We start from the raw sequence: 27,577 nt of genomic DNA, 5'->3' as shown, positions 1-27,577 counted from the left end.
CTTGGAGAACATAACCTACCTTTCAAGTGAGCACAGGTCATTTCCGAAATCTCAGCACGTAGGTTATTGTTCCTCCACCTATGAGTTTCCATACGAACTTGGTATTTTTCCTTGAGTTTCCACTGCGCACAGATTCCCTTTGCAGTCTCTTTTGGTACGAAAGATACGCGGTCATTCTGTGACTGAAGGCCAGCACGTTTTTTGCTGTCTTAAGATCCGTTTGAGGAGGGCACCTCTACCTGTCCCACCTGGCTGTGTTCTTCCGAAGGTGAAGATGTGTATTTGATGTGGACCCCTGGAAGTTCACTGACCCACAAACATCTTTTGAATATGATTCTGTTTCTCAGCCCTAGAAGAAAGTCACTGAGACTGTTTTTTAAAAAACATTAATTATTACTGCTCATCCCTCTCCTGTGTCCTTACCTTCTCTAGTTAGTCTCTGCGTAGTCGTTTCTGCCTGTGTGGAGCGGGTAGGGAGCGCAGTGCAGTGAGGACCAGGGCCTGCAGTCCCCAAGTTCTGCGTGGCCATGCCCTGCCCGCTGAGCAGTTCCAGGCCAGTGCTCAGGGAGCGAGGGCCCCTCTCCATCTGGCACTTTTCCTCGGCAGGTATCCTGTAAAACGTGCACGGCTGTCACTGGTGCGAGTTACGGAGAAAGTGCACAAATGGAGACGCAGATTATACGAGCTGTAGGGAGTTCCCTGCTAAATGCTCTTTACTGGTCCTGCAGAAGGTGGGAAGTTGACACTGCATCATCTACAAAATGGACTGTTTTTATGGATTCCTGCAGACAAAATTTCGTAAAATGTAGCAGGACAGCTTTCTACTTTCGACTGGAAGCATTATTAGGAGTATCTCTTAATTGGTCCCTGTTCACTGCCGCTGGGTGGGATTTTATCTGCCTAATTTCTTTTGATGATGAGCAAGCAGAAGCCAAGTGCTTTTGTGGAGAGAACTGTGTTTACTTTTGACAGAGAAACCCTACAATCAGTGTGTCACTTGCGCCACACAAACATTACCATTGGGATGTCAGTGGAATCGCTGCATTTGCACTGCTGGCTTAATTCACTGTTGTTTCCCAGAGCAGCAGTCCTGTCTTAATGTGCACTCTTGCCTTCTCGGTGTTTTACACACACAATATACTCGCTTATTGCTCTTTAATATTGATAAGGATTAACTTCCTTTTCTCGTTGTTCCTTTCTTTCTGCAGAGGGAGAACCGCAGGCTCCAAGAAGCAAGCATGCGGCTGGAGCAGGAGAACGATGACCTCGCCCACGAGCTTGTAACGAGCAAAATTGCCTTACGGAATGACCTGGACCAGGTAATGCTAACAGAGATGGGTCCCAGCTCGGGCTTGGCAACACCAGTGTCAGGAGCCCTGCTTTGCGCTCAAGAAGCATGAACACAACATTAAAAGTATAATTATTTGTGCCTTTATTTTCCTGACAACCTCGCTCCTAGTTGCAGTCAGACAGCTGAATTGCCACATGTGTGCAACTGCAGACGTTCACAGTGGTGTCTTGCCAACTGCACCTTCTCTGTTGTGGATTGGTTTAGAAAATGTAAGCCATAACCTTTAGGCAGATACACAGAATGAGCATTTACCTGAAAAAGGAATCACCTACACCTCGGAAGACTAATTTCAAGGGAAGTTGCCTTGCAGAATGTCTGCCACCTTACGTGGATCTGTTTTTCACAGCGGTTTTAGTACGGCCAACAAAATTCAGAGATAATGAAGTGGCATGGCACCAAAAATTAGAAGGGCTCCTGGGTGTCCTTTGATAACTGCATTTGTTTCCTGTGAAGACTGGAATGTGGAGGGCAGCAGCATTCAGAGCCCTTTTATCTCAGAGACGACTGTCAGAGGACTACACATTCAACCCTCCTCTTTCTGGAGTGTTTTATGTAGTATTGATAAAGGCCGTAACAGCTTTTATGAAGGTACTAAACCCAGGAGGGCCATACTCCACCGCACCTCGTGATCAGTCCCTTTCTCGGTGAGGGCTGTAGTGCCTTTTATAATGCAAAATCTTCTCCTGCAAGAGCCTCTCAGTTTGACTTCCCATAGCTATTTGTCTTTCTTTAGCTAACCTCAGAACTGTAAACATCATTGACCACAGTTGTGCAATTCGTATTTCTGTCTAGGCAGATCCTTGACAGTTAGGCTCTGCTGATTTGGATCCATGTGATTCTAAAGATCTGAGCCACCTTGGTGAGCAGACGCCGGCGGAGATGTGCTTTGTGTGGTGGAGTGGGCAATCTCATGGGAAGGCCAAAAGCAGTGTGCTCTGTCTTCCCCGGGAATAGCTGTACAGAAAGCAGCGTTATGTCTGCTGCTGCCCATGCTTGTTTTGTCTCAAGTGTCCTGACAGGGCTGCCAGGCACATACCTTTGCCAGTGCCGCTCCTTGCTCTCCTGCATTTTATTTTAGCAGTCTTTCTGTAGACAAGAGTGGCTCCATGAAGTTTTCCCACACCCCGCCTCAGTTCACTGGCACGGAAAGAAAAGCTTTGTGCTACTGCACTCCTTGTCTGCAAGGAGGGCTGGTACCGTACACCACTGCAGGTGCTTGGAGAACCTGCAACAAACATGTGAAAGGAGGAAAGATTTGTAGTTCCTTCAAAGCATATCTTAAACAGGTCAAAAATAGCGTTGTAATCCCCGAGTTCTTTTGTTCTAAGGTGTCAATCTTACCAACTTTCCATTCTTTCACAGCTTGTTTTCCTTTCTCCCATACAGCCGTATACACGCTAAGCAGTGCAGGAATCCTCAGTCCGTCTCTTCAGTCTTGGCCCTGGTGGAGCTGCTTCTGCTGCCCACAATCACCACTAATCACCCTCATTAATAATTATCACTGTGGCAGATAGATAAACTGATACCACTAGCAGTGGTAGAAAACCAAACTGCAACTCAGAGACAAGTTCTGTACTTGTTTACATTGCTGTTTACAATGCCATTTTTGTATTTTCAGCAAACTAAGTATTATTTGACCACAACCCTTGCCAGTTCTAGCACCTAGTTACGGAACAGGAGTGGTGGGATGCAGTGTGTATCTCCCAGCTGGGGAGGTCAACAGGATACAGCCACATGGGGAGAAACACATTTCTCTCCTGGTGATCGGTGAGCACAGTGCTCCCAAAAACAAAGCATTCCCAGGATATTTCACCATAAGCTCAGCCCTTCAAAGAAGGGAGAACATTCAGATTCTCCAGTACACATACAGTGTCAGGTTTCTCCAGGTAATACTCACTTGCACTGATAAACAAACCATTTTAGCTGGTGGTCTTGTTTGTCTCTTTTATACTTCTCTTTGCCTGGACACTTTGTAAGGTACAGTGCAGGAGCCTCACATTTTCCACAATACCTGGTTTCCCTGCTTACAGACACAAAAATGGAATAAGTTATCTGAAGTTACACAGGAGCTAAATCATGCTGCCCTCGCTTAGATTAATGTTGTTCCCAACAAAATATTCTATACATCATTGTTTGTATTAGGACATAGTATCTATGCTTACTTGCCATCTGGGCATAGGTAGACATTTGGCAAAAGGGTCCTTTTGCACAGTTGTTGAAACACAATGAAATAACTTAGAAAAGAGCTACTTGAAAAGGGAATTTCCTATAGAAAATAGGTTAGGTGAGCCATCAGAGGGCAGGAAAAGGCAATGCTAGAACCTGAATCTGCAGTATTTCTGAGATGTATATACCAGTACATTTGTACTGTCACAGATAACATCTGGTTTACACCAGCATTTCTAATTCTAGGCTGAAGACAAAGCGGATGTTTTGAACAAGGAACTTCTCCTGACCAAACAGAAGCTAGTGGAGACTGAGGAAGAGAAACGGAAGCAGGAAGAGGAAACTGCTCAGGTAAGGCATTCTCCAGCTTTTCCCATTTAGCAAGGAAATGCAAGCAAAACAATATGCAGAAAAGCATGAATGTGTTGCAGTTGTGGAAAGGATTTTGTCTTTAAAATGCAGTCCCGATTGAAAATTTACACTGCCGGGGTAAATGTTTTTTTTTTTAAAGTATGTTTTTTTAGTGTTTTCCTGTACTTGAGCTCTGAGTGTTCGGTTTTCCATACCTTATCCTCTTCCCAGTATTGTAATAATCATTTTCACTGGTGGTGAGCAATTGCAACTAAGGAGACATGATCAGACCTTTTCATTATCTAAACAAGGAGCTGGAGGAGTTGTTGCCTCCCAGGAGGCCATCCTGGATTCAGCTGCTGGTTCACAAATAAAGCTGAGAACGTTCCTGTCCAAAGCTACAACTGACAGCAGAACAGAGTTGAGGGTTGGGAAAATTTTAGGTGACTAGACCTGGCCTCATACCTGTTTTCAAAACGTGCAGTGTTAGTTTTTTAATCCTAGGTATCTAATGTGCTGAAAACTGACACACACGCAAGTACGTTTCAGAAATGATACCCTGGTTTTTATATTTGCTATTTGACACCAGTGACTACAACAATCAAATGGTAATTCTTTGTGTTTCTCTAAAATGGAGGTTGCCGAGTTCTCTGTTTGCTGTAAATAAGGCAGTGGAGGCCTTTTTCCTACTGCAAGCGCTCTCAAAATTTAGTGGTTCTGCATGGTGGAAGAATGAGTTAGCTGTATTTTAACGCAGTGCCACAGACCAAAACAGGTTTTTTTCTCCTGTTAGGGAGATCAGAGTGATAATGCCAAGAGATTCTTCTTCCTGTTCATCCCCAAACAAACAAATCGTCCCTCTGCCCAAACCTGCTGTGGCAGTGTGCAGAAAAAACAAACTAAAATCAGTAAAACCCACTGAATAGTAATGCTCTTGTTTTGTGTTCTGTGAACCATGCTGTACCACCATTTAATGCAGAGAACAAGAATTACCCTGCAGGAGAATTCTCTAAGCAGGGATATGCTGTATCACAGCATAGACTTTTTGGTTATAACTGAATATAATAAGTATTTGTACACTCACTAATCAGACACTTGTCTGAAGAACTGGAATTGGTAAGAAGAAGCTGTACAACTGTTGTAAACACAGTGAGACTTTGAGAGAACAATATGATGACGCGTTCTGAGAACTTCTTTCAGCGTGCTGTGTAACTTCTCTCCTTCAATTCCTAGCTGAAGGAAGTCTTCAGGAAGCAGCTAGAGAAGGCAGAATCTGAGATCAAGAAAACCACAGCCATTATTGCAGAGTATAAACAGGTACTGCTCTAGAGACGCTTTCTCATATTTCTTCTTTCAACCTGTTCTGAGAGCTGAATGTTCAGAGTTGCAGATCTCATCCTTTAAATAAGATACACTACATTTTAGGCTTTCAGAGAGCGAGCATCGTAATTTGTCATAAATCTTTCTGTGGTTTTCCTAACAGTCTCCTAATTTAGGGAATCAGGAATAACTTGTCTTTCAGCTAATTTTAGTACCTTAGGCTGCTTTACTCTGCGACATAATGCAGTATAAACATTATGAACCAATTAATCCATAAAATGTTCCGGGCTCCATGTTCAGTATTGAATCCTGCCATTTTTTTCAGTCTCATTATCAGCAGCAGTGGATTTGTTCAGGGGGAATGCATATACCTGAGTGAAGCAGAATGTAAGAAAATTTGGCTTTCACAAAAATCATTGTTAAAAAGCACAGGTTATACTTTAGTATAGTAAACTTTAGCTAAAGAGACTGCTTTTTCTGCTCCAGATTTGCTCCCAGCTGAGCACCAGGCTGGAAAAACAACAAGCGGCCAGTAAAGATGAGCTGGAAGTTGTGAAGGTGAGAATGACGCTTCAGCATACAGGATGTTTCTAACACAAGTATTGCCAAATGCCAGGGATACAGCACAAAATGTGAATTGAAGTTTAATGCAAGAACAGCCGTGCCCACCCAGCTGCACTGACAGCCCCACGTGCATTTTTCATCAGATGTAAACAAGGAAAGGGTTTATTTCCTTTTGTGGTCCTTTATCTTATATCGGACAGAGTGGAACTCTCAAACTGAAGTGCATACAGTACTTGGCTTTTCTTTTTCCCATCAAAATGTCTCCTTTTGGCAAAAAATGTAGAGACATGGGTATTTAGTTCGATGTTTTAATTAAATGGGGGAAAAAAAAAAAGGTGTCTCTAGAAGAGAAAATGTGTTGCTTCTCCAGTGTGCACAGTGGAGGGGTCGGAACTGGCTGAATTGCACAGTGTCTGTATTTGGGTTTCCGTAATTTAAGGAGTTTAAGTACTTGGCACAGCTTGGCCATCCCCAGAATGACCCTAGCTGTTCCTCTCCCTTCTCTAACCCCCCTTACCAGGAACCTCTGCACTAGGGGTAAACGTTTCCTGATGAGGTAATAATTCCATCCCTCTGCTTTGTCACTACTGTGTAGGCAGAATTGTTTTCCTTCTGCTATAGGTTCTAGTTGTTTCCGCCACTAGAAGCTTGTAGTGCTCAAGCTGAACCCGATTTGTTGCTTCTTAGTGACTTTTTTATGGTATTGATAAAACATATAATTCTAGGATTGATGTTCATATAATCTGCTGAAATAGCTCAATATCCCATTCTAGTTAGTGCGAGCCAGGCCAGCTGTGCTACAGCTTCAGCAGTGAGTTCACCCCTCCAGGTAGCACAAGAACCTTACAGCTGTGTGTCAGGCGTCGCTGGCAAAAAGGGCCGACCCCTGTGACGCTAAACAGGCACCAACAGGACAGCATTGGCCCCTGCAGTGAGCACAGGCTGCTCGCTTGCTGCTGGAAATAGGGAAGAGCTACCTGGCATTCTTTAAAATATCACAATCTGTATTAATTCAATCGAGTGCTTTTATGGAAGACAAAAAGTCCCTAGAGTGTAATTTACTCTTCTGAATTGTGCTGGCATGAAGACTGCAAAATATTACAGAGCTTTGTTAGCAAGACGGCTTGAGTCTCTGTGCTTAGAGCATGCTAAGTAGATGTTAGGAATTTTTATACTGGTTAATGTCCCCTGGAAATTGTTCCTGAACCTTTCAAATTCTTTTCATGTCAGATATGAAAACTGCGGTACTAGATAGTTGGAGATTACTGACCAAGAGGCAGTTTAACATAAAAATGGCTCTTCAGGAAGCACAGCAACTCCTGTAACATGGATTAAGAATGAGCTTTCTGGGTATTTCAGGGTAAAGTGATGGCCTGCAAACACTGCAGTGAGATTTTCAGTAAGGAGGGGGCACTGAAGCTGCCTGCTGTAAGCACGGAGAATAAAGGCATAGAAACAGATGATGAGAAGGATGCACTGAAGAAGCAGCTGAGAGAGATGGAGCTGGAACTTGCACAGACCAAACTGCAGCTTGTGGAAGCCAAGTGCAAAATTCAGGTATGTGGAAGCCAAGTGCAGCAGGGCAGTCTCTGTAACCTCGCTGTGCTCAGTCCAAAATAATTCTGAATCGTGCAAAAAATTGTTCCAAAAGAGAGCGTATGCCTGTACTGCTGTATATCTGTGAACCTCCAGAACGATTTTCTGTCTTTAAAAAAAAAAAGAAAAGAAGAGAGGTTTTTGTTTGTACATCTAAATATCTTCTGCTGTTTCTGCAGTGTCAGTGTGTCTTCTCTCCCCAGTGCCTGGGAGGTTGCAAGGAAAGTGCTGGATTGCAGGAACTGAGTTTGAGGATGCTTTTTGGTTAATTAACGGGTTTTTCATCAATTCTGACTATTCTGCTTTCGTAGGAGCTGGAGCACCAGAGAGGAGCCCTTATGAACGAAATCCAAGCTGCCAAAAACTCTTGGTTTAGCAAAACCCTGAACTCTATCAAAACGGCCGCAGGCACGCAGCCGGCGCAGCAGCCTCAGCCGCCCCTGCCACCCAGAGAGGGCAGTACATAGTTCCAGCCAGCCCCGCACAAGAGCACAAAGAACAACACACCTGAAACCCTGGAGGATCCTTCCAGGGCTCTCTCCTCTTGGGGAAAGGACAAAAGGCAGGAGTGCAGGCTTGAAGTGAAATTCTTCGGTGTTTTTCATTCATTCTGATGTGACCCTTTCCAAAGGGGAAAAAAAATAATTCCTGTTTTATGTTGAATTCTTACTTCCCAAACTGCCTTGCTGAAAGCCACGTTCTGATACCTTCATACTTTTACACTTTATTTTATATGACTAGATGTTAAATAAATACTTCAAAACTAGGTCTTTAATACATGACTAATTACTCAAAGTTATTTTTATCTTGCATAGAAGGTTTTTTCTTCTTCTGGAGGAAGAGAGAGAATGGAAAATGTAAAGTACTGAAGCATAATCTCTTCGTAGAAAGCACAGTGTAGTAAGTACTAGTGTGTGTGCGGGTGTCTAGGATAACTTACGCCCTGGGACCATCTCAGAAGTTTATCGCAGTGACTGCGTCCTGCAGAGAAGCACTTTTTGTAAAGCTTAGGCCATAGCAGAGATAGTCATGTGCTCTCTTGGCACAATCGTTTATGAGCTTCCCTGATAATTTCTTAGTTTTGATTGTTTTTAATTCAGAAATGCAAGTAGTGCAGTTCTTTATAGCACTGTTGTTTAAAGGCTCTTTACAGCTGAACTGGAATTTAACATAAAGTTATCTAGTTCCCTTTTTTATTTCATGTTTATACTAAGAATTCCAAGAAATAATTTCTTCCACTGGGATAAAGGGAGAACTGTTCACCATTTATTTGATGTTTTTGCTGAGAAGCAGAGTGAAGACCTTGCATAGTTTTGACCTTTTGTAAATCCTGTGCAATAAAGGGCAGGTTTTATGAATAAAAGGAATTAAAACCTTTCCCTGGGTCTATGTTCCAATTCAGAATTTGACACAGAAATGAAAAAATAAAAAACGCAAAAGGCTTGTGCTGCACTGATGAATAAAACATCACAGAAGCAAGATCCGTTTGCTAGAAGTATTTGGTTAGGAAATGCTACGTTGGTATTACTTATTTTTATAAAAACAAACATTTTCAAGTGGCATACAAACCCAAGACTTTCCCGGCGGGGTAGACTTCTCTGATGATTCCCAAACCTGTCTGGTTGTTTTATATCTCTTAAGGTAAGAAAATTCAAAAGAATTTGTTTTGACTGAACATAAAGTGTTTATAGAAATACTTATTTCATGGAAAATTAAACTATTGCTTGAACTGATGGAATATTTTTTTAATTCTATCTGTCATGTCTAAAGATGGTCTTGCAGGTAAATATCATTGGACTAAAGGTTGTGTATTAATTGTTCCATTTACAAAATTGTTCCAGGGACATTAGTTCTGTTTTGATTTTTTTTTTTTTAATTCTAAGGAATGCCATATCTTGTCAGTTTTGTACAATAAAATTTAATGATACCCATCTTCTGCTCTGTTGTCAAGCATAATTGTGAATTATTTTAAACAGGGTAGTACAGATTTAATGTTACCTGTGCCAAAGGAATGATTCTGAAAGGCAGTCAGCTCTTTGAAGTAGAGATCAAAATATAATCACTGTCCTGACACAACTATCCTGCAATGAAATTCTCTCTTCTAAGAGTAAGGGGTTAAAAAATTTTCATATTTTAAAATGTACCTGCAAGAGCAGTGATTATCTGGAAATATTAATACAGTGAGAAAAAATGGGGGAAAAAGCAGAAGGAATTTCTTTTGCAAATATTAACAAAGATCTTTTTCCCTGGTCACTTTCTTGCTAATAATATTTGCATAAAAGTTTCCATTCTCTTGACTATCTAAACCTAGCATTAGTCATTCACTTACCAGTTCCACTTCACAGTAAATTTAAATTTCCACTCGGTAAATTTGAAGTGACATTTAAAAATACCTGGTAAAACATCTGATTGTTACATTTGAGAGTACTGTGCCGATGAGTGATGCTGATGGTTTGACAAGTGTCCAAATTTCTCATTTCATTCATCTTAAACCATACTTGGAAGTGGATTTAAAACCTTGATTGGAAAAATGCAGTAATAATTAAAAAAAGAAAAAGGTTAAGACTGTGATTCCCTGAGCAGCTGAGTTAACATAACAGCTCACTGCTGCTCAAAGATCTCACCACTCCAACTCCCCGTTGTACAGCCATGTCCTTTGTCCTTGTTTTGGCACTTACTGGAGATGATTAAAAACAACAAAAAAGACGTGGGTGGATTTTCCCCCCCGGTTAGTCTTTTGCCAAGTTAATGAGTTTAAATCATCTCAGAGGGTCCAATGAGTGCAAGCAGATCGTGGGAGCGGGACTTCCCCAGTTCATCAAAAAAGAACTGTTAAATAGGCTCACCACATTTCATGGAACTAGCTTTGACACAACATCACCTTTCTCAGTGTAGCAGCTCTCTGACTTTAGAAGTTGAGTTTCTGTGACAAAAACATGTTTGCTACCTGGTAGCCATGACGATTTCAAAACTTTGTAGGATGGAAGCTGGCTTACATCAGCAAGGAAAGTTTCAGAAGGCAATGGCTGCATTATCGCTCTTGGCAATGACAGAAAGGCAGTGAACAACTTTCACCCTCCATCTGTAGGTCCAAGGTAGCCTTTGTAGCAGTGGCATTTGGAAGATAGTATTTACGTGGAAACTGTGTCTTCTCAAGACTACTGAAAGAATAAGAAAATAGCTCTATGGCACGGTCTTGACAAGCATAGTTATATTCAGAAACAAGCGAAAGAGCAAGACTGCAGGATTAAACCAGGCAAGCTAAAATTCTACCTGCTGACTACACATGCTATTGGGAAACAGCTTCCTGTGAGAAAACCAATCTGGGTTTTAATTAGCCCTTTTAGGAGTGGGTGACAGAGCCAAGTGCACACGTATCCCAGCCCAACTGATCTCTGAGGGATAGCTGGCTTGTCGTTTAGCTTTTCAGCAGGAAACAGCATCAAAGTCTCACTGAAACTGTTATTTTTATGTGGCACTGGAACAGTTAACGTAGCTTCTAAGTCTGGAGTGATTAATATTTTTTTCCTGAGTCAGTATTAAACTATACATCCACATCAAACTTATTAAAAGTAATTTGAATTTTATAAATCTATATGTGGAACTAAATCTTATTTTTTAATTTTATTGAGAATGCACAATTCTGAAATAAAGCCTTTACTTTGATTGGGGACAAGTCTCCAAAGAATATTTTTAGTACACGTGTTTTATCTTGTTGGATGCTAATCTGTTCCTGAGATGCCCACTATGGGGAAAAAAATAAAAAGTACTTTCTTTCACTTTAAAAAGAAGTTGTTTTTACTTTGGCTGTAACACTTTACAGGATAAATGAAGCAAGGCTGATTTAGTTACATGGTACATCTGTGAACTAGTCTCGTATTATCTTTGTGAATCAAACTTAATATTCTAAAGTAATAGGACTTCACTTAGTTTAACAAATTCTAAATGTACCCAGAGAGCATTAAAAATAATAAAATAGAAAATATAATGTGTGGTGTTAATCCAAGAAACTGAAAAATCCCTGAGGTCCATGTGCATTAATGTTTAGTAAAACCAGTCTCAGGAAAGGTAGTCAGCCATGTAATCAGTACTGCTGGCTGACAAACACATCCTTGTCCTGCCTGTTAATTACTACAGCATTTGCTACAGCTAAGTTGCATTGCTTAGGTAGGTAAGCAATTTTTTTTTCCTTGTTAGACATTTTAAAGGACTTCTCTCGGCTGGCCCTTGAAATTTCTTTTAAGATAGACGCTTTCAACGGTGGCATTGTGTTAAAAACAACTCAAACCCAGCCATTTACATGGGGAGAGGGAGATGGTCAAGAACAGCAAGAATTCAGCCCCGTGACAAAGCATGAAGTATTCTGTTGACTTCAGAGTCACGATGTCACTCACTGACTGAATGTGGCGATTTGGGAGTAACTAAAAATCTGAATTTACTGGCACTGAAGTATCAAAACTTGGAAGCTACATGTCATGCTTTCTCCACAGGATAAAGGTAGGGCTGTTCCCTTCCTTCTATTAAGTAGTTGCAGTGAAATCCATGAAACTACTTGCATGTGTGGGAGAACTATACCTCTTATTTTGATTTACTGTTAGACTCAGGGATATTTGGCATACTTCTGCATAATCCAATAAGCCTAAATACCTTTGGCATTGAAAACAGAAACACTCTTATCTTACAACGTTGGTTTTCTTCCAACTGCTTGAGAGAAAACCTTAGTACGTGTTACTGTGGGAATGTGAAGATCAGGGCAGAGATTTTCCTCTCAAGACCGAGGGACTGTCGTGGCTGACGCCCTGCAGACCGCTGGCTGCACTGGGCCTGTAATGCTGAGCACACCCAGGGCGGCGAGAACGCCCAGTGCCAGGCATCACGTTGTTCGTGCAGACGCAAAGGCTTGATCTCAGTTATTTTTCCCGTCTCTTATGCTAATATCCTACTGGGAGCTGTCCCATTACCTCCTTCCAAGTAATACTACTAAGGGGAGACACAGTGAAGCACTCGAGTTTGGACCTTTCTGGTTAGGCTAGGTATACATCACAGCAGCCTTTAAAAGTGAGCTAATCCACAGGTGGGTTTGGGGAAATTCAAAGAATTTGCAACTGGATAAATAATACTCAGCATTGATCAAGACCCTATCTTTCCCAAGTCAGAAGCCTACATAATTTATTTCAGGATTGTGACTTAACACGTACAGGTTAATCCTCCAGGAGTACAGGGCTCTCCATTTCTCCTGGATTCCAACTGCTTTGCTACTGAATGTATTTCATGCTATTTTTACCTGAAAAAGAAAAAAAGATATGGGTAGAGAATTAGGACATTACTTCCTCTTATTTTCTTATTCAGTGGGACTTGCTTTTATTTAACCTGTAAAGGAATATATATGTATCTTTGGAAAACTATATCTTATATATAGAATAATATATAGGAAACTGAATCACAAGGGGATAAATACATCAAAAGGATTTGGTGTCATAAATTTCATTTGTGATTTGATACCACCAGAATCCTGGGCTGTACTAATTTCCTTTCAGTTTCTCTTATTTTTGTATTTTATATAATACATGGATGGTACTACCAATGCAAGCAAGAGCAGATGTTCTCAGATTTTTCTCCAGATCCCAATTCCCTCCCTCCAGTAATCCCTGGGTTTGCACTGCTGCTGACACCACCTTCAAAAGCTGTGCCAGGAGCTCTCCCGAGCTTTGGGAACTGTTGCTTTCCCATGAAAGAAGATTCTCTGGCTTCCCTGAACTGGGAAAAGATGGCACATGACTACAGAAAAGGGTCTAACCGAGCATGATCCAGATCCCTCGGTGCCTGCCATTCAAGGTGGATTCACTCCAGCACATTGAACAAAGAGCAGCTTCAAAGCTCTGGCTCCGTTGCAATGCAGTTTTCCAGGTTTGGAGTTGCAGTTGTTATGTGGGGGTGTCTCAAGTTGACAAATCCTAGAGAGTTAGGAAAAAAAAAAAGAGTGTCGTAGCGGTATCAGACTTTTAACTGAGAACAATTCAGTACTGCCAGTACTCGTGTAACAAATCCACGTATTATATAAAGTATAATATGGAAATATAAGTGTAATGCTTGTTATTAAAAGTGCAATTCAATGTACATGGTCACAACAAATGTTTACTTTTTTAATTGTTACAGAATTGTTTGGATCAGTACCTTGTTATCATTGTGTGAACGATGCCTTGTAAAATAAATGGAAATGCAAACAAAATGGGAATAAGGTGCTTAATTTCATAAGCCGTTTAGTTAAGAAATGCACATGCTACATAGCTAATTCCAACCTGTTTGCTAGGACAATGTCCTCGTTCTCAAGGGGTAACCTGTTCTGCACAGGTCTGACAGACAGGTGTGGTGCTGGAGAGCCAACGGGTCACCCTGGTCCTCTGCTCCAAATGCTAGCCTGAGGTTTCCAGCACAGAGAACGTGCTGGTAAATATGTTTTTCTTAAAGGTTGTTGATGTATAAGAATAGGAACAGGAGTTGTTGTTAAGGACTTCATGCTTCCCTGCCGTACACAAGAGAAATACGCAAGTGAGCCGTGAGGCAGCACGCCTGAAGGAAGAGAGATGTAGGGAGAAGAAGGAAACGGCAAGAAACTGAAAACTGACTCGTAACAGAGAAGCATGGCTCAGCAAGAACAGGATAGAGCAGTCAAAAGGATTCAAATGCTTTATAAAACCACTTTTCCATGTAAGCAATTGCTCTAGGATTTCTTTTTTATTAGTTGAGATGAACAGCCATTGCTCCCAGATAACTGGGAAAGCACACAGCACTTCAGGAGAAGATATAAAGGCAATGAGGTAGAAAAGCTGAGGATTAAATTTACCAGACATAACATTTTGTATTGATTTACCTCCACATGACTATCCAAACACAGTTTGTCATCAGTTGCTATCAATGCCTGCAGACACAAGCAGGAGGAGTGGCAGCTGTGTGCTAGATAGAGGCCGCACCCTTTCAGAACCCTCTCAGATGCTTTCCTCTCCGTCTCTAGAGCTGATGAGCACTGAAGAGCGCTCTGCGCTGTATTTTGTCTGCCGGACTGACTAGACCAGGGTCCTTCAGCCGAGTTTCAGTACTCCTCCTAATGCTAACATAGCTCCTTTTCCCCCTCCTGCTGCAGGACCTCTTCTGATTCTTCTCCCCCGGGAGAAGGCCTGCCACTTGGCTCCTTGTAAGGATGCGCAGAAGAAGAAAACCTGGCTTTGCCAGGCTCTCTTCTGTTTCCAGCCAGGGGAGGAGGCAGCATCCAGGTGCTACTGCAGCTTTATGCAAAGGAGAGCTGTGTGGAACTTGTTTTTACATTACAAGAGTGACAGCTCTTCCACGTGAAAGCTGCCACTCAAGTGGAAGTGCCACGGGCGCCAAAACGTTCCTGATTTAAGGAAACAAACACTGGCTTTAAAAATATCTCAAGAAAAAAAGCAAATTACAGGCTCACTTACAAATGCATTTATGTTTGATGAAAGCATTTTCTCCTTTAGGCAGACATTAAATTATAAAGCAATACCAATTTAAATTCTAAAACATTGAGTACTTCCTAATATAAGACCACAACTGAGAGTGGAGAAACTCAAAGATTAGTAGCTAAGGAAAAAAACAGAAATTTTCTTGTCTCAGTGGCTGCTCAAGAGAAAGATCATAAGGAAACAATTCCTGAATAAGCAACTGCCCTTAACCAATTAAATAACCATGCCACAAAAGAAAATTCCAGTTGACCATATTGTATTTTCTGGATAAAAATCAGCTAGCCCAGCTTAAAATGCTATTCCTGAAGATGGACAGGCTGAGGGCCAGTCCTGTGAAAATTAAACATAACCAGAGTTAGTTATGCAGATTTTTCCCAACCCTTTCTCAGCTGCACATCTTGGAAGCACTGGACTAGAAGGTTGTAATAAACGCCTCAGTACGACATCTGTTAAAACTGCTGTGTGGGATGCAGATTTGAACATAAATCCTTGGCTTCAGGTTTTCTATGAATTTAACTTCATCCGATCTTATCTTCCCTCCATACCTGGTACAAAACAAACCCTTCTTTACAGATTAATTCCTGGATGTTCACTTTCGAAGAGAAAAAAAAACCCCAAGCCCGTAAATCAGCAAATGAGCTGGCATGCCTCAATTTGTTAAAATAGGTGTTTTCACTGGCACCCTCTTTGAGAGAAACCTATTTTTTAAATGCTGAAGGGCTGTATCCTGCCTGGGGTTCCGTTGTTTATAAAAGACATCTAGAGGCAAACCCTGACTCTTCCATTGCCTTTTTTTTTTTCTTTCCCCTCTGGGAAATTTTAGTGCCCGACCGTGACGTGGGGATACAGAAGCTCTTTGCTGTTGTTCAGTTCGCTGATTTACTAACGCTGGCGAGAAACACCGCGCTATACTTCTTTTTGTTGGACAACTACAACCGAGGTCGCAGTACTCGGCAAAGCCATTCCAAGTCTCCTCTACAAGAGCAGCGATTGCGGTGGCGCAGGAGACCCGGCCGGGCCCGCCCGCCGCTCCCTCAGGTCGGCGGGAACCGCCCGCTATGGGCCGCCGGGCCGCGCGCCGCCCCTGAGGGCCTCGCGAAGGCGGGAAGACCCGTGGCCCCGCCCCTCGGCCACTGCCCCGCGGTTCCGCTCGCCCAGCGGAATGGGCGTGGCGGGCTGGCGGCGGCGGCGCGTCACTTCCGCTCGCGCGCTGCGTGGGCGGGGCGGGAGGCCGGAAGGTTCCAGAGGGGCCGCGGGAGCTGCTGCTGCCGCCGTCGCCGCCGGGGGGGCGCCGCACGCGACATGGCCGCAGCGCGCGAGGAGGTGAGCCGGGCCCGCCGCCCCCCCGCCGCGGGTCCTGGCTGGAACCGGGGGCGGAGGCCGGGGGGCTCGGGGCGGAGCGGGGCTCGGGGCCGGGGCGTGGCCGTGCTGGGGGACGCGGGGCCGGGCAGCGGCTTGGGCGGCCGCTGGGCGGTGCGGGGGTCTGCGCCTGAGGCGGTGTTGTGCGCTTCCGGCGGCATCCAGGCCCTGCTGAGGGCAAGCCTCCCGCTTCTGTCCCTCTGTTGTTTTTTTTAATTGATTGAAAGGTGAAACCTTGGAATATGCGCTGGTCGAGAAGTGAAAACGCGGGCGGCCGGGGAGTGAGGAGCGGATGGCTTCGTGTTTAACGGGGCGTAGAGGGACAGGAAACCACTGACCCGATAAACCTGACACTGCTACAGCTGGGAAATTTGAAAGTGTCACGACTGAAAGCGCTCAGGTGTGAACCTTGAGTAAAAAGAACTGTATCTAATATGTACGTGTGACTCTTATTTTTGAACCAGTTACAAAAAGATCTGGAAGAGGTTAAAGAATTGCTTACAAAAGCCACGAGGAAGCGACTTCGTGATGTCCTCATGACTGAGAAACACAAGCTAGAGCTAGAAATCAAGAATCAGCCTCCACCAAAGCCAAAAGATGTGGCAGAGGAAGACAAGTCGTTGCTGGGAGGATACACAGTGAAAATAAACAATTATGGTAGGATTACTTTTCTGAACGCTTCCTAGAGGCCCAGCGTCTCTCTGAGGAGAAGGCAGGGCAGCATTAATATGAGTTGCAGTTGCCACTTAGCATTATAGAGAAGCCTTAAGTGTTTATTTCATACTGGAGACCCCACTTTAAAAGCTGCTACGTGCTTACTGAGCCATCCCAACCACAGTGTGTATTAGTTCTGTGCGATAGTACTGGTGGGATGCATTAATGATCCCTCCTGTACCAGCTAGTATTTTTCCATTGCCTAGCACTTAGCAGCAATGGAGGAGTGAGCTGTGGCTTCTCTGCTCACCATGTAGGTGAAAGGAGAGGGAATTGCTCAAGATACTTGCCATGCGGAGAGCAGGGGGAAAAGTGGGTCAAGGAAACTGCAGCAAAAGCAGACAGCTACTTCTGGCTCCCCCTGCACAGAGTTGCTGCCCTTTCACCTGAGTTGATATGGGGGTTTTTCTCAGAATCTGCAGGAATTAGGGAACAGGGCAACATGTGAAAAAAACCTCCTTTTGCTCTCAAATTGTTCCTGAATAATTCATGTCTTCCCCTTACCCCTCTGAAGATTGTTTCAATAAGGCAGAGATCCTGGTCATTGCTGGGGGACTTTGTGGGGGGCAGTTGGAATGGAATGCAGGAAGTTTATGGAGGAAAGCTAGAACTTAATCTTTTTTTTTCACTTGCAGGTTGGGATCAGTCAGATAAGTTTATTAAGATTTACATCTCTTTAAATGGAGTCCAGAAGCTTCCAGCTGAGAATGTGCAGGTGAATTTCACAGAGAGGTGAGTTCATTTTGTTGCACCACGCCACAGGGAACAGCATGGATGAAGAACGCTATTTGAAATTCAGGAATGTGTTGTGTTGAGTTCTGTTCTGGATCAGCCCTTACCCCCCCACAGTCCCTCTTTTTTTTTTTTTTTCCCTTTAAATTTGAGTGATACTAGCCTTTAGTAGCACTTGCCACATAGCCCTAAGTATAGCTCTCATTAGAGGGTATCAGGGGATTTTCATTTTACAAATGCTTATTGCACCTGATCCCACTTGACAGGATATGTAGTGTTAGCCCTGGTTTTTGATGGTGACAGAACTGAAGCGTACATTAAGCAAATCTGCCTTTCCAAGGTTGTAGGAGACCAGTGAGGTAGAACGAACCCTGAAGATCTTGATTTGTTGTGAAGTCTGGACAGGTCCTTTTATGTCCTCAGTATTAAATTGAACTGAGGATTTGAAAGCCCTGGGGAGAAAGTAATTCAAGCCAGTTGATGTGCTTTCCAAAGAAATACACCTGCCAGAGGGGTTTCAGACATTGTTTTTGGTGGCAAGGCACAATAGTCTTACAATGATTGGAATTATTTGTGCTCTTCTTCCCCTACTTTCTGGTTCCAGGTCATTCGATCTGCTAGTGAAGAATCTGAACGGGAAGAACTACACCATGACCTTCAACAACCTGCTGAAACCCATCTCTGTGGAAGGCAGCTCTAGAAAGGTCAGTGCACCTCGGCTGTTAAGAGATATTTAGGTCCCTCACAAGGTACCATGTTCGTTGCCGGACTCTAGTTCAAGAGGCTCGGTGCTAACCTTCAGTCCCTTCTGTCTGTAAAGCCTTGTCACTGTCAACATGATCCTTAGTAATCTGTAATTGTTGTAACTGTGAAATTATTCTCTGGAATCTATGGGCTTCTATTTCAAAAGATCATGTCTGGATATTGTATGCTTTTTTTTAATAGCTCTGACAGGATTTCAGAAATAATTAAGCAAAGAATTCTACTAAGCATCCATTTGCATCCTTGTGCTTTTAAATACCTCTGAGAAATTCTTTGCAATTTTCAAGTCCGAGAGACTTGTCAGCAGACCAAAATCTTGAGAAGCTTAAATAGGCTTAATACCCAAAGTCTGGAATCTGCTCTGCCTTTGTGAGGGTGTGTTGCTCCAGAATTGAACACTAGTGACACTTTGCTGCTGATGACTGACTGCAACTGGCAATAGTGTCCATACTCCGCTATTTGTAGCACCTTTCTGGGCTTAGGGATGGGTCAGATACCTTGTGTGTTTTCTGTGCAGTTGTGGGCTGTGCTTAGTGACATCAGCTCTGAAGAAATGATTGTTCAATTTGAAATTGCCCTAAAACTAGGACAGTGTAAAATTAAAACAACTGAAATAAATGAGGGTGGTGCTCTGGTGATTTCTAGCACTGTGTAAAAGGAAGCAGTGATCATGTACTTGATAAGCTAAAGCTCCAGCAGACTCTTGTCTGCTGTGGCACGCAGGAGTTCTTTGCGAAATTTAGGTCAGGGTTGCAACTAAACAGGCCTTGCTTGGTAACTTGCAAACGTATTGCAAGATTAAGCAATGCCCTAAAACTAGTTTCTTATCCCTGGAGAAATAAATTGGGAGAGCCTCTACCTGAACTTGGTATTTGTGGAGAAGTCTGGTAAATACAGGCATCCTTTACCAGACAGTCCTGGGTACTTCAGCATCCTGAGAATCACTGCGTGGTTTTTCTGTATCAGTACTGTAATTCTCTGCTAGTATTATATTAATCATACCATTTAAATGTCTACAAGGAGGTTAATACTTTGTACCCGAAGCTGAGTACATACTCTAATTTCTACCCGCTATAAATGTGCGAGTATAGAAAGAGGTTTGTTATAAGCTAACCTTGCTTGTTGTGGTTGTGACTAGTGACTCTTTATGAAGCATTCTAAATTCATGCCTTGCTGTTTTCCATGCAGATAAAGACAGACACGGTCCTTGTGATGTGTAGGAAGAAGAGGGAGGAAAAATGGGAATGTCTCACTCAAGTGGAAAAAGAAAGCAAAGAGAAAGAGTAAGTGTCTCTTCAACGCTCCATCTTGTTCCCCATTTCTTGTTCTCCACACTACCTTAGGACTGCCAGGAGAGCAGATCTGTGCTGCCTGTGCAGCCAGACTGTCAGAGTCGCTGCTCTGAGGGACAAGCCCCTGAGAGAATCATTAGGTTGGGGGTTTTTTTGGTACTAGTAGGACTGGCAGTGGAGGAGATACGCTTTGAGTAGCTGTTTGCCACTCTTGTACTGTTTTATTGCTGCTGCTGAAGGCTGCATCATAGGAAGTATGATGGATAAGACCTGCAGGGACAGTGCTACAGGTAATCAGCCAATTAAAGATTCACTTATATTTTGATGGCTACATTGGTTGCAAAAACTGCTCTAGTGACAATGACTTTTTTTTTAGATTGTGTATATTATATAGAAATACATAGATAATCTCTGCAGCTCTGCTGGTTGAAATAATTATTATTTTGTCACCTGTGTGTGAGGTGCCTGCACAAAAATCCCAACATCCTTTCGGCAAAACAGGTCTTTGCTTACCTAGGTCATTACATGAAGTCTCAAGCTAATTTGTATGACTTCAGGAGCTTGGGAGCCATCCTACAAGCAGCTTAGGCACTGGATATATAAAGGTGGTAAACTACAGCAGGAAAGAGCTGCGGAAAAGAGACATATATATATATATAAAATGGAGTATATCATACAATAATTTTTTATTATTTTACAATACACACACATGTTCTTATCGAGAAGAGAATGTGTATACCCACCTTGAAGCATGGAAGCGCTCACTTTTGAGAAAGTTATGCCTGCCAACTACTCATTTTGTGTATATTTATAGGATGATTTGCTAAAACTGATTAGTCCTAACTAACCGTACCTGAATTTAGAGCAAAACTACCTTCCCCTCTCAAATGACATCACTGGAGATGAAGAGAAGGTGATTTGACCACTAATGCAGGTTGCAGGAGGGACAGAGTCGTTTTGCTAAACCTGTATCTTGTGAAGTCCTGCGTGCTGCCCAGCCTGCCACGGCCAGTATTGCCGCCTTACTCAAAGTGCTGAGGGTTTACAGTGTGGCCGAATGAGTCTCTCCAGAATCACAGCTCGGTCTGCAAGACTGGCTGTTAGCTCTGTGCTTGGGGAACTTGCTCCCTCTGCTGATCTCTTTTGATCTGCATGTTTTTCAGCTAGCCTGCAGCTGCTCTAGAAACTACTTAGAGGATTTTAGAAAACAGGCTAGAGGGAGGCAGTTTTGCTGGAGAAGGCATTATGTATCATCTGGTATTGTGGGGTGTGTCATACCCAGGTGCTTACCATGTGGGTGGCACTGTTCGTCAGCTGGCTGCTTAAATTGAGAAAATTGCTTTGAAATGCAAGGTGTTAAAAAAATCAGTCAACCTCTGGAGATAATCTGAAAAATGAGAAGCAGAAAACGTCTTTTGGGTTGTGAATGTGTTCACAGAGCTCAGTGTGGTGTTTTTTCTATTTTTATTCACTTGTCACATGACAGCACAGACAGATGTTGGCGCTTTGTGTCTGTTACGTTCCACTCCTGCTTCCTAAAATTAATTTTGGGTATGCTTCCAGGGTCATGTTTCCTTCAGAATGCTTCCCGCCATCCTTAGTGGGACAGCTCTAGGTATACAACTCAACTTGCACTTAGTTTAAGGGTACTCTTTAGGATTGCCCCTACTTGGAAGCTGCCTGAGGTGTGACTGAAGACTGCCAGGGTCTAAAGACTTCACCAAAGCAAAATCATGTTACCAGGATGTTTCAAACAAATATTAGCATTTAATTTTTTTTGCCTGGGATTGTTGGCTATACCTGATCTTCTCATATGTATCCATCTTGCAGGAAGGCTGCCTACGACACCTCAGATCCTAGTGAAGGGCTTATGAACCTTTTAAAAAAGATGTACGCAGAAGGGGATGATGAAATGAAGCGCACCATCAACAAAGCCTGGGTTGAAAGCAGAGAAAAACAATCCAAAGGGGACATACCAATGGATATTTGAAAGTACTCTAAGGGCCGCCTTAACACTGATCTTCCATGTGAGACACGCTGTGCTGCAAAGATCATTGTTTACACAACCTTCTTCCAAGCAAAGACAGTCATTTTCCATTTTGGGTTGGAGAAAATATTTAAATAAAAGAGCTTATAAAGCATTTCCTTCAGTCAAGTGGTTCACCATTTCCTGAAGAGTGGAGCATAGGTATATCCTTACCCTTCCTTGAAAAAGCATCTCAGATGAGTGGAGTGTTGTGAAATGGAGAACAGAATGTAAAAGAAAAGGAATTCTAAACCGGGATGGGTCAAGGCCTTTCTGTTGCAAGTGACAGCTGTAACCACCTGGTTGCTGGGGCTCATGTCATGTTCCCTACATGGGGAGTGGTTTTTTGATTAGATGTTGAACTGTAAAGCTTGTCACAAAGGGAGAAATGCTGAAGAAAGTAGAACCACTATCTGAAGCACCTGATAGCTGAGCAGAAACATGGTGTTAATCCTGTGGTATTAACAGAGTATGAAGTAGATTGAGATAGCTTATACTCCAAAATTTGACTCAACTGGGGGTGAGGGGCTGCTGTCTGTTTGCTGCCTGTGTGCCTTCCATTCCATGGTAGAACTGTTTTACTGGGCCTGTTTCTTGCAGCCCCTCAGCCCCACGGCTAGTGGGGGGGACAGGGCAGCCATTTCCCCTTTATTGCCCTGCTTTGAAGAAGGGTACAGGGCAAACATGAGCTTAGCAGCAGGCTTGTTGTTTCCTTCCTGCTTCCTTCTCGTGTGTCTCCCAAGGACAGATTTGTCTGATGTTACCTTATGAATTAAGGAAGCCATTAACCTTATTATGGTCTGGACTAGGACTTCCTACCTTGTTCTTAAAGCATTGGACCAAGTGCTGCACTACAAGCAGGAGATAAATACTAGCACGGTGTTGTTTCTAACAGGTCCTTTATCCACTTTGTTTGCTTGTTAATATAAAGTTTGCATAGCAAGAGTAACTTAACTCGAGGCCATTTTTATTTTCAGTTCATGCTCACCCTTGTTCATGGCAGAATAGCACTCTGCCCCGTTGTGCAATTTCATTTATGCTTTTACCCGAATTACCATGGTGAACGTACCGTACGGTGGCAAAAAAAACTGCTTAAACAAGCCTTGTGCTGTATGTCTTTATTTCTAATGTTGCCCGTATCACAAATCTCAGCTTAGTTCTGCAACAGTCAACTTTTTTTCCTCAGAATAAAACCGCCTCTCATACAGACCAGTTCAGTGCAGATATGCTGCTTCTTGTCACCTGATACCAACTGCAATCCAGTGAGTTTAATGAATCGGCATGGCTTCTCATCCTTTCCTCATTAGTTTGATATTAATGCTGGACTCCTGAACAGGACAGTCATGCTTTAATTACTCAAACACACAAGTGGAGCCTGCTTCCCGTTTTCTGCCTGAATGTATATCCATGTGGTGATCTACCACATAGCCCTCTGTACCCCAGACATCTGAGCATGGTCAGCAAAATGGCGGAAAACAATTCTGCTGAGCCTCCAGCGCCGCTTCACCCCCCGAGGGCGGGATGTCAGGACACACCTATTTCGGATCCTCACAGGGCAGCTGTCCCGGGGCAAGTCAGCAATCTCTTTATCAGCCACTTCCTAAAACAGAAGATCACAGCCTAGAGTTTACCTGTGTTCCCCAGGATTTTGAGGGGGCTTATTGCCAGACCTCAAAATCTAGCTGTAGAGCAGGTACCACCACAATCTCCTCTACCGCCTCAGGAGGATGCTTTGCTATTTGATAAGGAACTCACGCCCGTCTTCCTCACTTGGGCCTTTCTTTCTGGGTATCCCAACAGCAAATGTAAAATGATCCACATGGAGACCCCAAAGTTAACCTTACTATACAGACTGAACAACCTCATGCCAGTAATTCTCATTAGTCAAAAATCTGCTTGGTGTTGTCCATGTTGCACAGTGGGCTACTCCTTTAAAATAAGCTGAAGTTAAATATTATGTTCCTTATTAACTGCCTTGCCAGGTAATACAGTTTGATGTCAGTAAAAGGAATCTCATAGTATACTTTGGAAGGAGATACAGGCAGAGGAAGACAAGTCAAAGTGTCTCTGTTCTAATGAGAAGGTCTTTCTATGTACAGTAAGAGCTCAACAGTTTTCAGAAGCACCACATAGCAGCAATTGAAACATCAGAAGGACAAGTGAGCTCAGCAAGGAGATGCAGCCTAAAGGAAGTTGCTTGAGGCTAAGTAAGTGTCCCTGATTGCAGCATTCTTAATATGCTATTTTCTGAAGGACAGAAGGGCCCGAAGAATCCTGTGTTCAGTCATGGTAAGAAATCACAGTTGGGAGGTAAAAGGAAGGTCTGAGGCTGGGCTACAAAAACTCCCATTATGTTGCAGGAGTGCTGAAAAGCAGTAGTGTAAGGCTATCTTCTAAACGGATGTTGGCCTTCGAAGGAAGGTGGTATCAAGACGGCAATGTGACTTTCAACTTCAGTAACACCAAGGTCAGTGGGACTTCTTGTCTTCAGAACATATTTCCGTTACTGGTTTTGTCCAGTTGTGCATCTTACCTGTGTATATAGCTATACACTTCACCTAGTACAGCCAAACACTTGCACTACTTTTTTGACCTATTTAATTTCTAAGATTTTATTCAGAAAGTAGCCTATGCTTTCAGAGAAAACTCATAACTTTTTAAATTTGGAGCCCAAACAGCATTTTGTATGGGAGGAAAAAGTTACTTTCTCAATGTCGTCTTCTTCATTCTAACTGCTGCTATGATTTAGTGACTTCAAAAGGTGACAAAAGCAGCTGAGGAATACCAAAAGCAAAGCCAGCTGCCGTCTCTGTTTTGGTTTGTTTGTTTGTTCTGTAAGGACATCCAACATGGACTAGACTTGCCAAGAGAATGGTAAAGTCAACATATAAAAGCAGACTTCTCTGCCAGGATGTTTAAGTGTGAAAGGATCTCACCACAACTAGGCATGGCCAGATCAAATACATACAGGAATATTTCTGATACTTGCAAATGTTTTTAACGCTTAGTAAGGAAGGCTGAGAGCAGGGTACTGAATATGTGCATTTTTAAGAGCAGATCTAACGCCCAGATCTGATGTAGCTTTTACATGCTTGTAGCTCAGGCCAGGAATAAAATTAAGTATTTCTAATTGAACAAATTGGTGGTTTTGGCTGGATCCAGCTTCCAGGTTTTTAAATAAGCAAAAAAATCTAAAGTTTATTTAGGAAACTATAAGTAACCATATAATATCCTATATCATCAAAAATAAGGAAACCAGCTTTTTGAATGTTAGTGACAGATGTGAGGGGGGAAAAAAAAAAAAATCAGACTTCGGTGTATGTGGTGTTATATATACTGCTTACATGAGAAGCACTGGTTTAAAAAATAACCAAAACCCAACCACACACAACCTCTAGTCTGATGAATACACCCCCGAAAGGCAGAGGCTCTGAAGACACGTGGGCACCAGCAGCAACTACGCAATATGGTGTGATTCTGGGCTCGTGGGTTAGGGAAACGCAAGCGATGGTGACCCGGCACAGCCGCTCAGGCCTGCGAAGCGGCTGCTGCGGGTCACGTCAGCGGGAGCCAGGCGAGGGCCCGTGGCTGGGGCACAGCTACGGGGCGGCGGCCCGGTACCTGCAGCTCCTTGGGAAGGATGGTGTTCTTCCGGATGGCGTTGATCCGCAGCCTCTCGTCCGCGTACTCGTACGCCAGTTTCCTTCTCTTGACGTCCCGCAGCATCCTCCAGTCCACGTAGTAGCTCCGCACTTGCCTTGTGCAGGGTGAGGGGAGAACCTAGTTAAAAAAATAAAGTTTATAATAGCCACCTGCTGCACATACAGTTTGCTCAATTTAAGTATGAATTGTTCCCATAAACGTCTCTTTGTCAGACTTTTTCAAGTTACTTCCTTGCAGTGCAGCTCCTGCCACAGAATGATGGCATGCAATCCAGTTTAGTTCACGGAAATCCTCAAAGAATTTACGATACCGGCGACGCCAACAACCCGAAGTTACGCCCGCACCCGCGCTGCTCCCGCCGCCGCCGCCGAACCCCGCGGCCTAACCCAGGCTGGGACCGACGCGGGGCCGGGGCCGAGCCAGCCGCCCCCAGCGCTCTGACAGCCCCCCAGCACCCTCGCCGGGCCCTGCCCGCTGCCCGGCGCTTCAGCCGGGCGGGACAGGGCCCGCAGGGGAAGGAGAGGGAGGGAACAGAGCTGACCAGCCGGGCTGACCTGCCGAGCGGCCCGCAGCGCCCAGCCTAACATGGAGGCCGCCATCTTGTCGGTGCGCAGCGGCGGCGCCGCGCATGCGCCTTAGGCCGGGCGGGAAGGGGGCTGCCGCCGCTGTGGGGTGTGGGGCTGACAGCGCCTGCCCCGCCGTCGGGCCTTCGCTCTCCCGTGCGTCCTTCTGCAGTGAAACTGTATTTCTAGTGCCTTTGCGGGGGGAGGAAGAAAAAAAAAAAAAAAAAAAGAAGAACCCAAACCGCTTTAGAGCGTCGTGCTGTATATCGCGGTGCTGATGTCGAGCCTCGCTGGCACCGGCCGTCATTAGAGGGGGCTGGTACCTCCCACAGAAACCTCAGGATCCGACTTTGGGCGGACCAAAAGCGTCCGAGGTTGAAGAGGAAAGTGTGTAAAAATGACAGGGAAAAGAGTCCCACCAGGAAAATGTGATGCAGAGACATCACAGTGCGTTGTGGGGTCTCTGGCCAGAAAAGCACATTTGTCCTGTATGCTGGTCATTGCTGTGTATTTATTAGGTTATTTGCCAGCTGCTTTCCTAAGTGCACTTTTAGTTTTGTTTCTTAAGAGTTTCTTTGCTTGCTTATTGCCTAGGACTATTCCAAAATCTCTATCAGTGTTTTGCATTTTTTTAACTCATGAATTCTGGGTAAGTTACAGTATTTTACAGACAAAATTGAATAATAATAATCCTGAAGAATGAAAAATATATGGGAAATTCTGCTTCTGTTGTTCTTAGCTGCCCTGTTGGTGAGAGAAACTGTCCTACCGCCTGGGACTTCACTTAGGCAGTGTTTAAAATAAGTCTATGTCCTGATTTCAGGGAAAACATCCATTACATTTTTGATGTTGAATTAATAATTTTGATTAAATTTTCTGTTCATATCAGCTTGTTAGCTACATGCAAAAAGTCATGCGAGAAGATGGACTCTCTCAGTCTGTCACGCTACTTGTCTGTGTGCCAGGTGTTTTACTTAGGTGCCTGCTATATTATACCGGTCCTGAAGTATGTAGGTGTGATCTGTAAGAAGTGGCTGGACTGGCAGGCTACTGCAGTCAGATTTTATTATCCATGCTGCAGTCAGCAGCATCAGCTTCCACAGTAAGTTACCCACCTAGGCTGATGGTGATCAGTGGAAAGAGGTCATTTTTGGTGCTGATGAAGTGGTTAATTCTCCACAGTCTATTCAGTTTCTGGCTGCCTTGCCAACCCAGGTGTTACCTACCCTGAAAGTTTTTGTCCTGTGGATGTGCCAAGCTGAAACCACTGTAATACCTGTTAGAGCATTAAAGTGGCACGGAGGGGTAGCTATTTTCACTTCTTGCTTTAGATGGGTCTCATTAGCCATGGAGAGGTGAGATGCTTGTCACTGGCCTCATTTCCCATCTCTCTGTGCTCCCTTCATACTCTGAGAAGCCAAAAGGCTGCTTTTAAACTTGTGTGAGGGTCTGTCTGCAGAGGGAAACTGCAGCAGCAGAAAGGCTCAGCCTGCACAGCCTGTGGGCTGCAACCTTTCTGTGAGCATCCAGTTTGAAACTCAGGCTGTTTGTGACTGTGCTTCCTGGTGATGTGGTGTGTTAGTGCACGACTGGCTTGGAAGTAGGTATCTGGTGTTTGCTGAGAGAGAAGT

At 43.7% G+C, this 27,577-nt stretch overlaps 3 protein-coding genes and 2 long non-coding RNA genes across 19 annotated transcripts in view; 2 read left to right on the top strand and 3 right to left on the bottom strand.

Moving 5' to 3' along the window:
- Positions 1 to 13,577, top strand: part of RABGAP1L (RAB GTPase activating protein 1 like) — a 263,781-nt gene extending 250,204 nt beyond the window's left edge. For 8 of the 11 annotated variants that reach the window (XM_074833042.1, XM_074833037.1, XM_074833038.1 and 5 more), the window contains 6 exons: positions 1,209 to 1,319; positions 3,764 to 3,868; positions 5,102 to 5,185; positions 5,675 to 5,746; positions 7,112 to 7,309; positions 7,660 to 9,279. In XM_074833042.1, coding sequence (XP_074689143.1) covers positions 1,209 to 1,319; positions 3,764 to 3,868; positions 5,102 to 5,185; positions 5,675 to 5,746; positions 7,112 to 7,309; positions 7,660 to 7,815 — 726 coding nt within the window. In that variant the 3' untranslated portion in view covers positions 7,816 to 9,279. Of the gene's footprint in view, positions 1 to 1,208; positions 1,320 to 3,763; positions 3,869 to 5,101; positions 5,186 to 5,674; positions 5,747 to 7,111; positions 7,310 to 7,659 lie in introns of all 11 variants that reach the window. The other 3 variants (XM_074833049.1, XM_074833053.1, XM_074833054.1) reach the window with 1 other exon arrangement.
- LOC141926727 (uncharacterized) lies at positions 530 to 10,430 on the bottom strand. 4 transcript variants are annotated; one of them, XR_012624187.1, is made up of 7 exons: positions 10,345 to 10,430; positions 7,856 to 7,969; positions 7,415 to 7,457; positions 4,953 to 5,559; positions 2,693 to 3,371; positions 2,388 to 2,576; positions 530 to 611 (listed from the first exon to the last, which is right to left on the bottom strand). It is a non-coding gene; the product is annotated as an uncharacterized LOC141926727 (long non-coding RNA). The 4 variants fall into 4 exon arrangements; XR_012624188.1 differs by lacking the exon at positions 530 to 611 and adding an exon at positions 9,742 to 9,865 and having other exon boundaries at positions 1,336 to 2,576; positions 10,345 to 10,413; XR_012624186.1 differs by lacking the exon at positions 530 to 611 and having other exon boundaries at positions 1,336 to 2,576.
- LOC141926726 (uncharacterized) lies at positions 13,216 to 15,854 on the bottom strand. Its single transcript, XR_012624185.1, has 3 exons — positions 15,624 to 15,854; positions 14,220 to 14,741; positions 13,216 to 13,302 (listed from the first exon to the last, which is right to left on the bottom strand). It is a non-coding gene; the product is annotated as an uncharacterized LOC141926726 (long non-coding RNA).
- A 193-nt stretch (positions 15,855 to 16,047) lies between these two features.
- Positions 16,048 to 21,844, top strand: CACYBP (calcyclin binding protein). Its single transcript, XM_074833057.1, has 6 exons — positions 16,048 to 16,158; positions 16,659 to 16,851; positions 17,544 to 17,640; positions 18,245 to 18,344; positions 19,591 to 19,685; positions 21,525 to 21,844. Exons 1-6 carry the CDS (start codon positions 16,138 to 16,140, stop codon positions 21,682 to 21,684), a joined length of 666 nt encoding a protein of 221 aa, XP_074689158.1. The 5' UTR covers positions 16,048 to 16,137; the 3' UTR covers positions 21,685 to 21,844.
- A 979-nt stretch (positions 21,845 to 22,823) lies between these two features.
- On the bottom strand, positions 22,824 to 26,074 carry MRPS14 (mitochondrial ribosomal protein S14). Of its 2 annotated transcripts, XM_074833060.1 has the most exons (4): positions 25,938 to 26,074; positions 25,342 to 25,500; positions 23,256 to 23,320; positions 22,824 to 23,048 (listed from the first exon to the last, which is right to left on the bottom strand). In XM_074833060.1, the coding sequence occupies exons 1-4, from the start codon at positions 25,980 to 25,982 to the stop codon at positions 23,024 to 23,026; spliced, it is 294 nt and encodes a 97-aa protein (XP_074689161.1). In that variant the 5' UTR covers positions 25,983 to 26,074; the 3' UTR covers positions 22,824 to 23,023. The 2 variants fall into 2 exon arrangements, with proteins under 2 accessions (XP_074689161.1, XP_074689160.1); XM_074833059.1 differs by having other exon boundaries at positions 22,824 to 23,320; positions 25,938 to 26,073.
- Positions 26,075 to 27,577: the final 1,503 nt, after the last annotated feature.

Source organism: Strix aluco, chromosome 8 (genome assembly GCF_031877795.1).
Source record: "Strix aluco isolate bStrAlu1 chromosome 8, bStrAlu1.hap1, whole genome shotgun sequence".
Lineage (NCBI taxonomy): Eukaryota > Metazoa > Chordata > Aves > Strigiformes > Strigidae > Strix > Strix aluco.
The sequence above is the reverse complement of the archived record's forward strand: the minus strand, read 5'-3'. Positions and strand labels throughout refer to the sequence as shown.

Bases quoted from the DNA above. Each gene is read 5' to 3' on its own strand.
- CACYBP (XM_074833057.1), top strand. From the start codon at position 16,138: ATGGCCGCAGCGCGCGAGGAG. The intron at 16,159-16,658 runs GTGAGCCGGGCC...TTTTTGAACCAG, and splicing joins TGGCCGCAGCGCGCGAGGAG to TTACAAAAAGATCTGGAAGA. The intron at 16,852-17,543 runs GTAGGATTACTT...TTTCACTTGCAG, and splicing joins AGTGAAAATAAACAATTATG to GTTGGGATCAGTCAGATAAG.
- MRPS14 (XM_074833059.1), bottom strand. From the start codon at position 25,982: ATGGCGGCCTCCATGTTAGGCTGGGCGCTGCGGGCCGCTCGGCAG. The intron at 25,501-25,937 runs GTCAGCCCGGCT...TTTTTTAACTAG, and splicing joins CGCTGCGGGCCGCTCGGCAG to GTTCTCCCCTCACCCTGCAC. The intron at 23,321-25,341 runs GTACCGGGCCGC...CTTCTGTTTTAG, and splicing joins TCCTTCCCAAGGAGCTGCAG to GAAGTGGCTGATAAAGAGAT.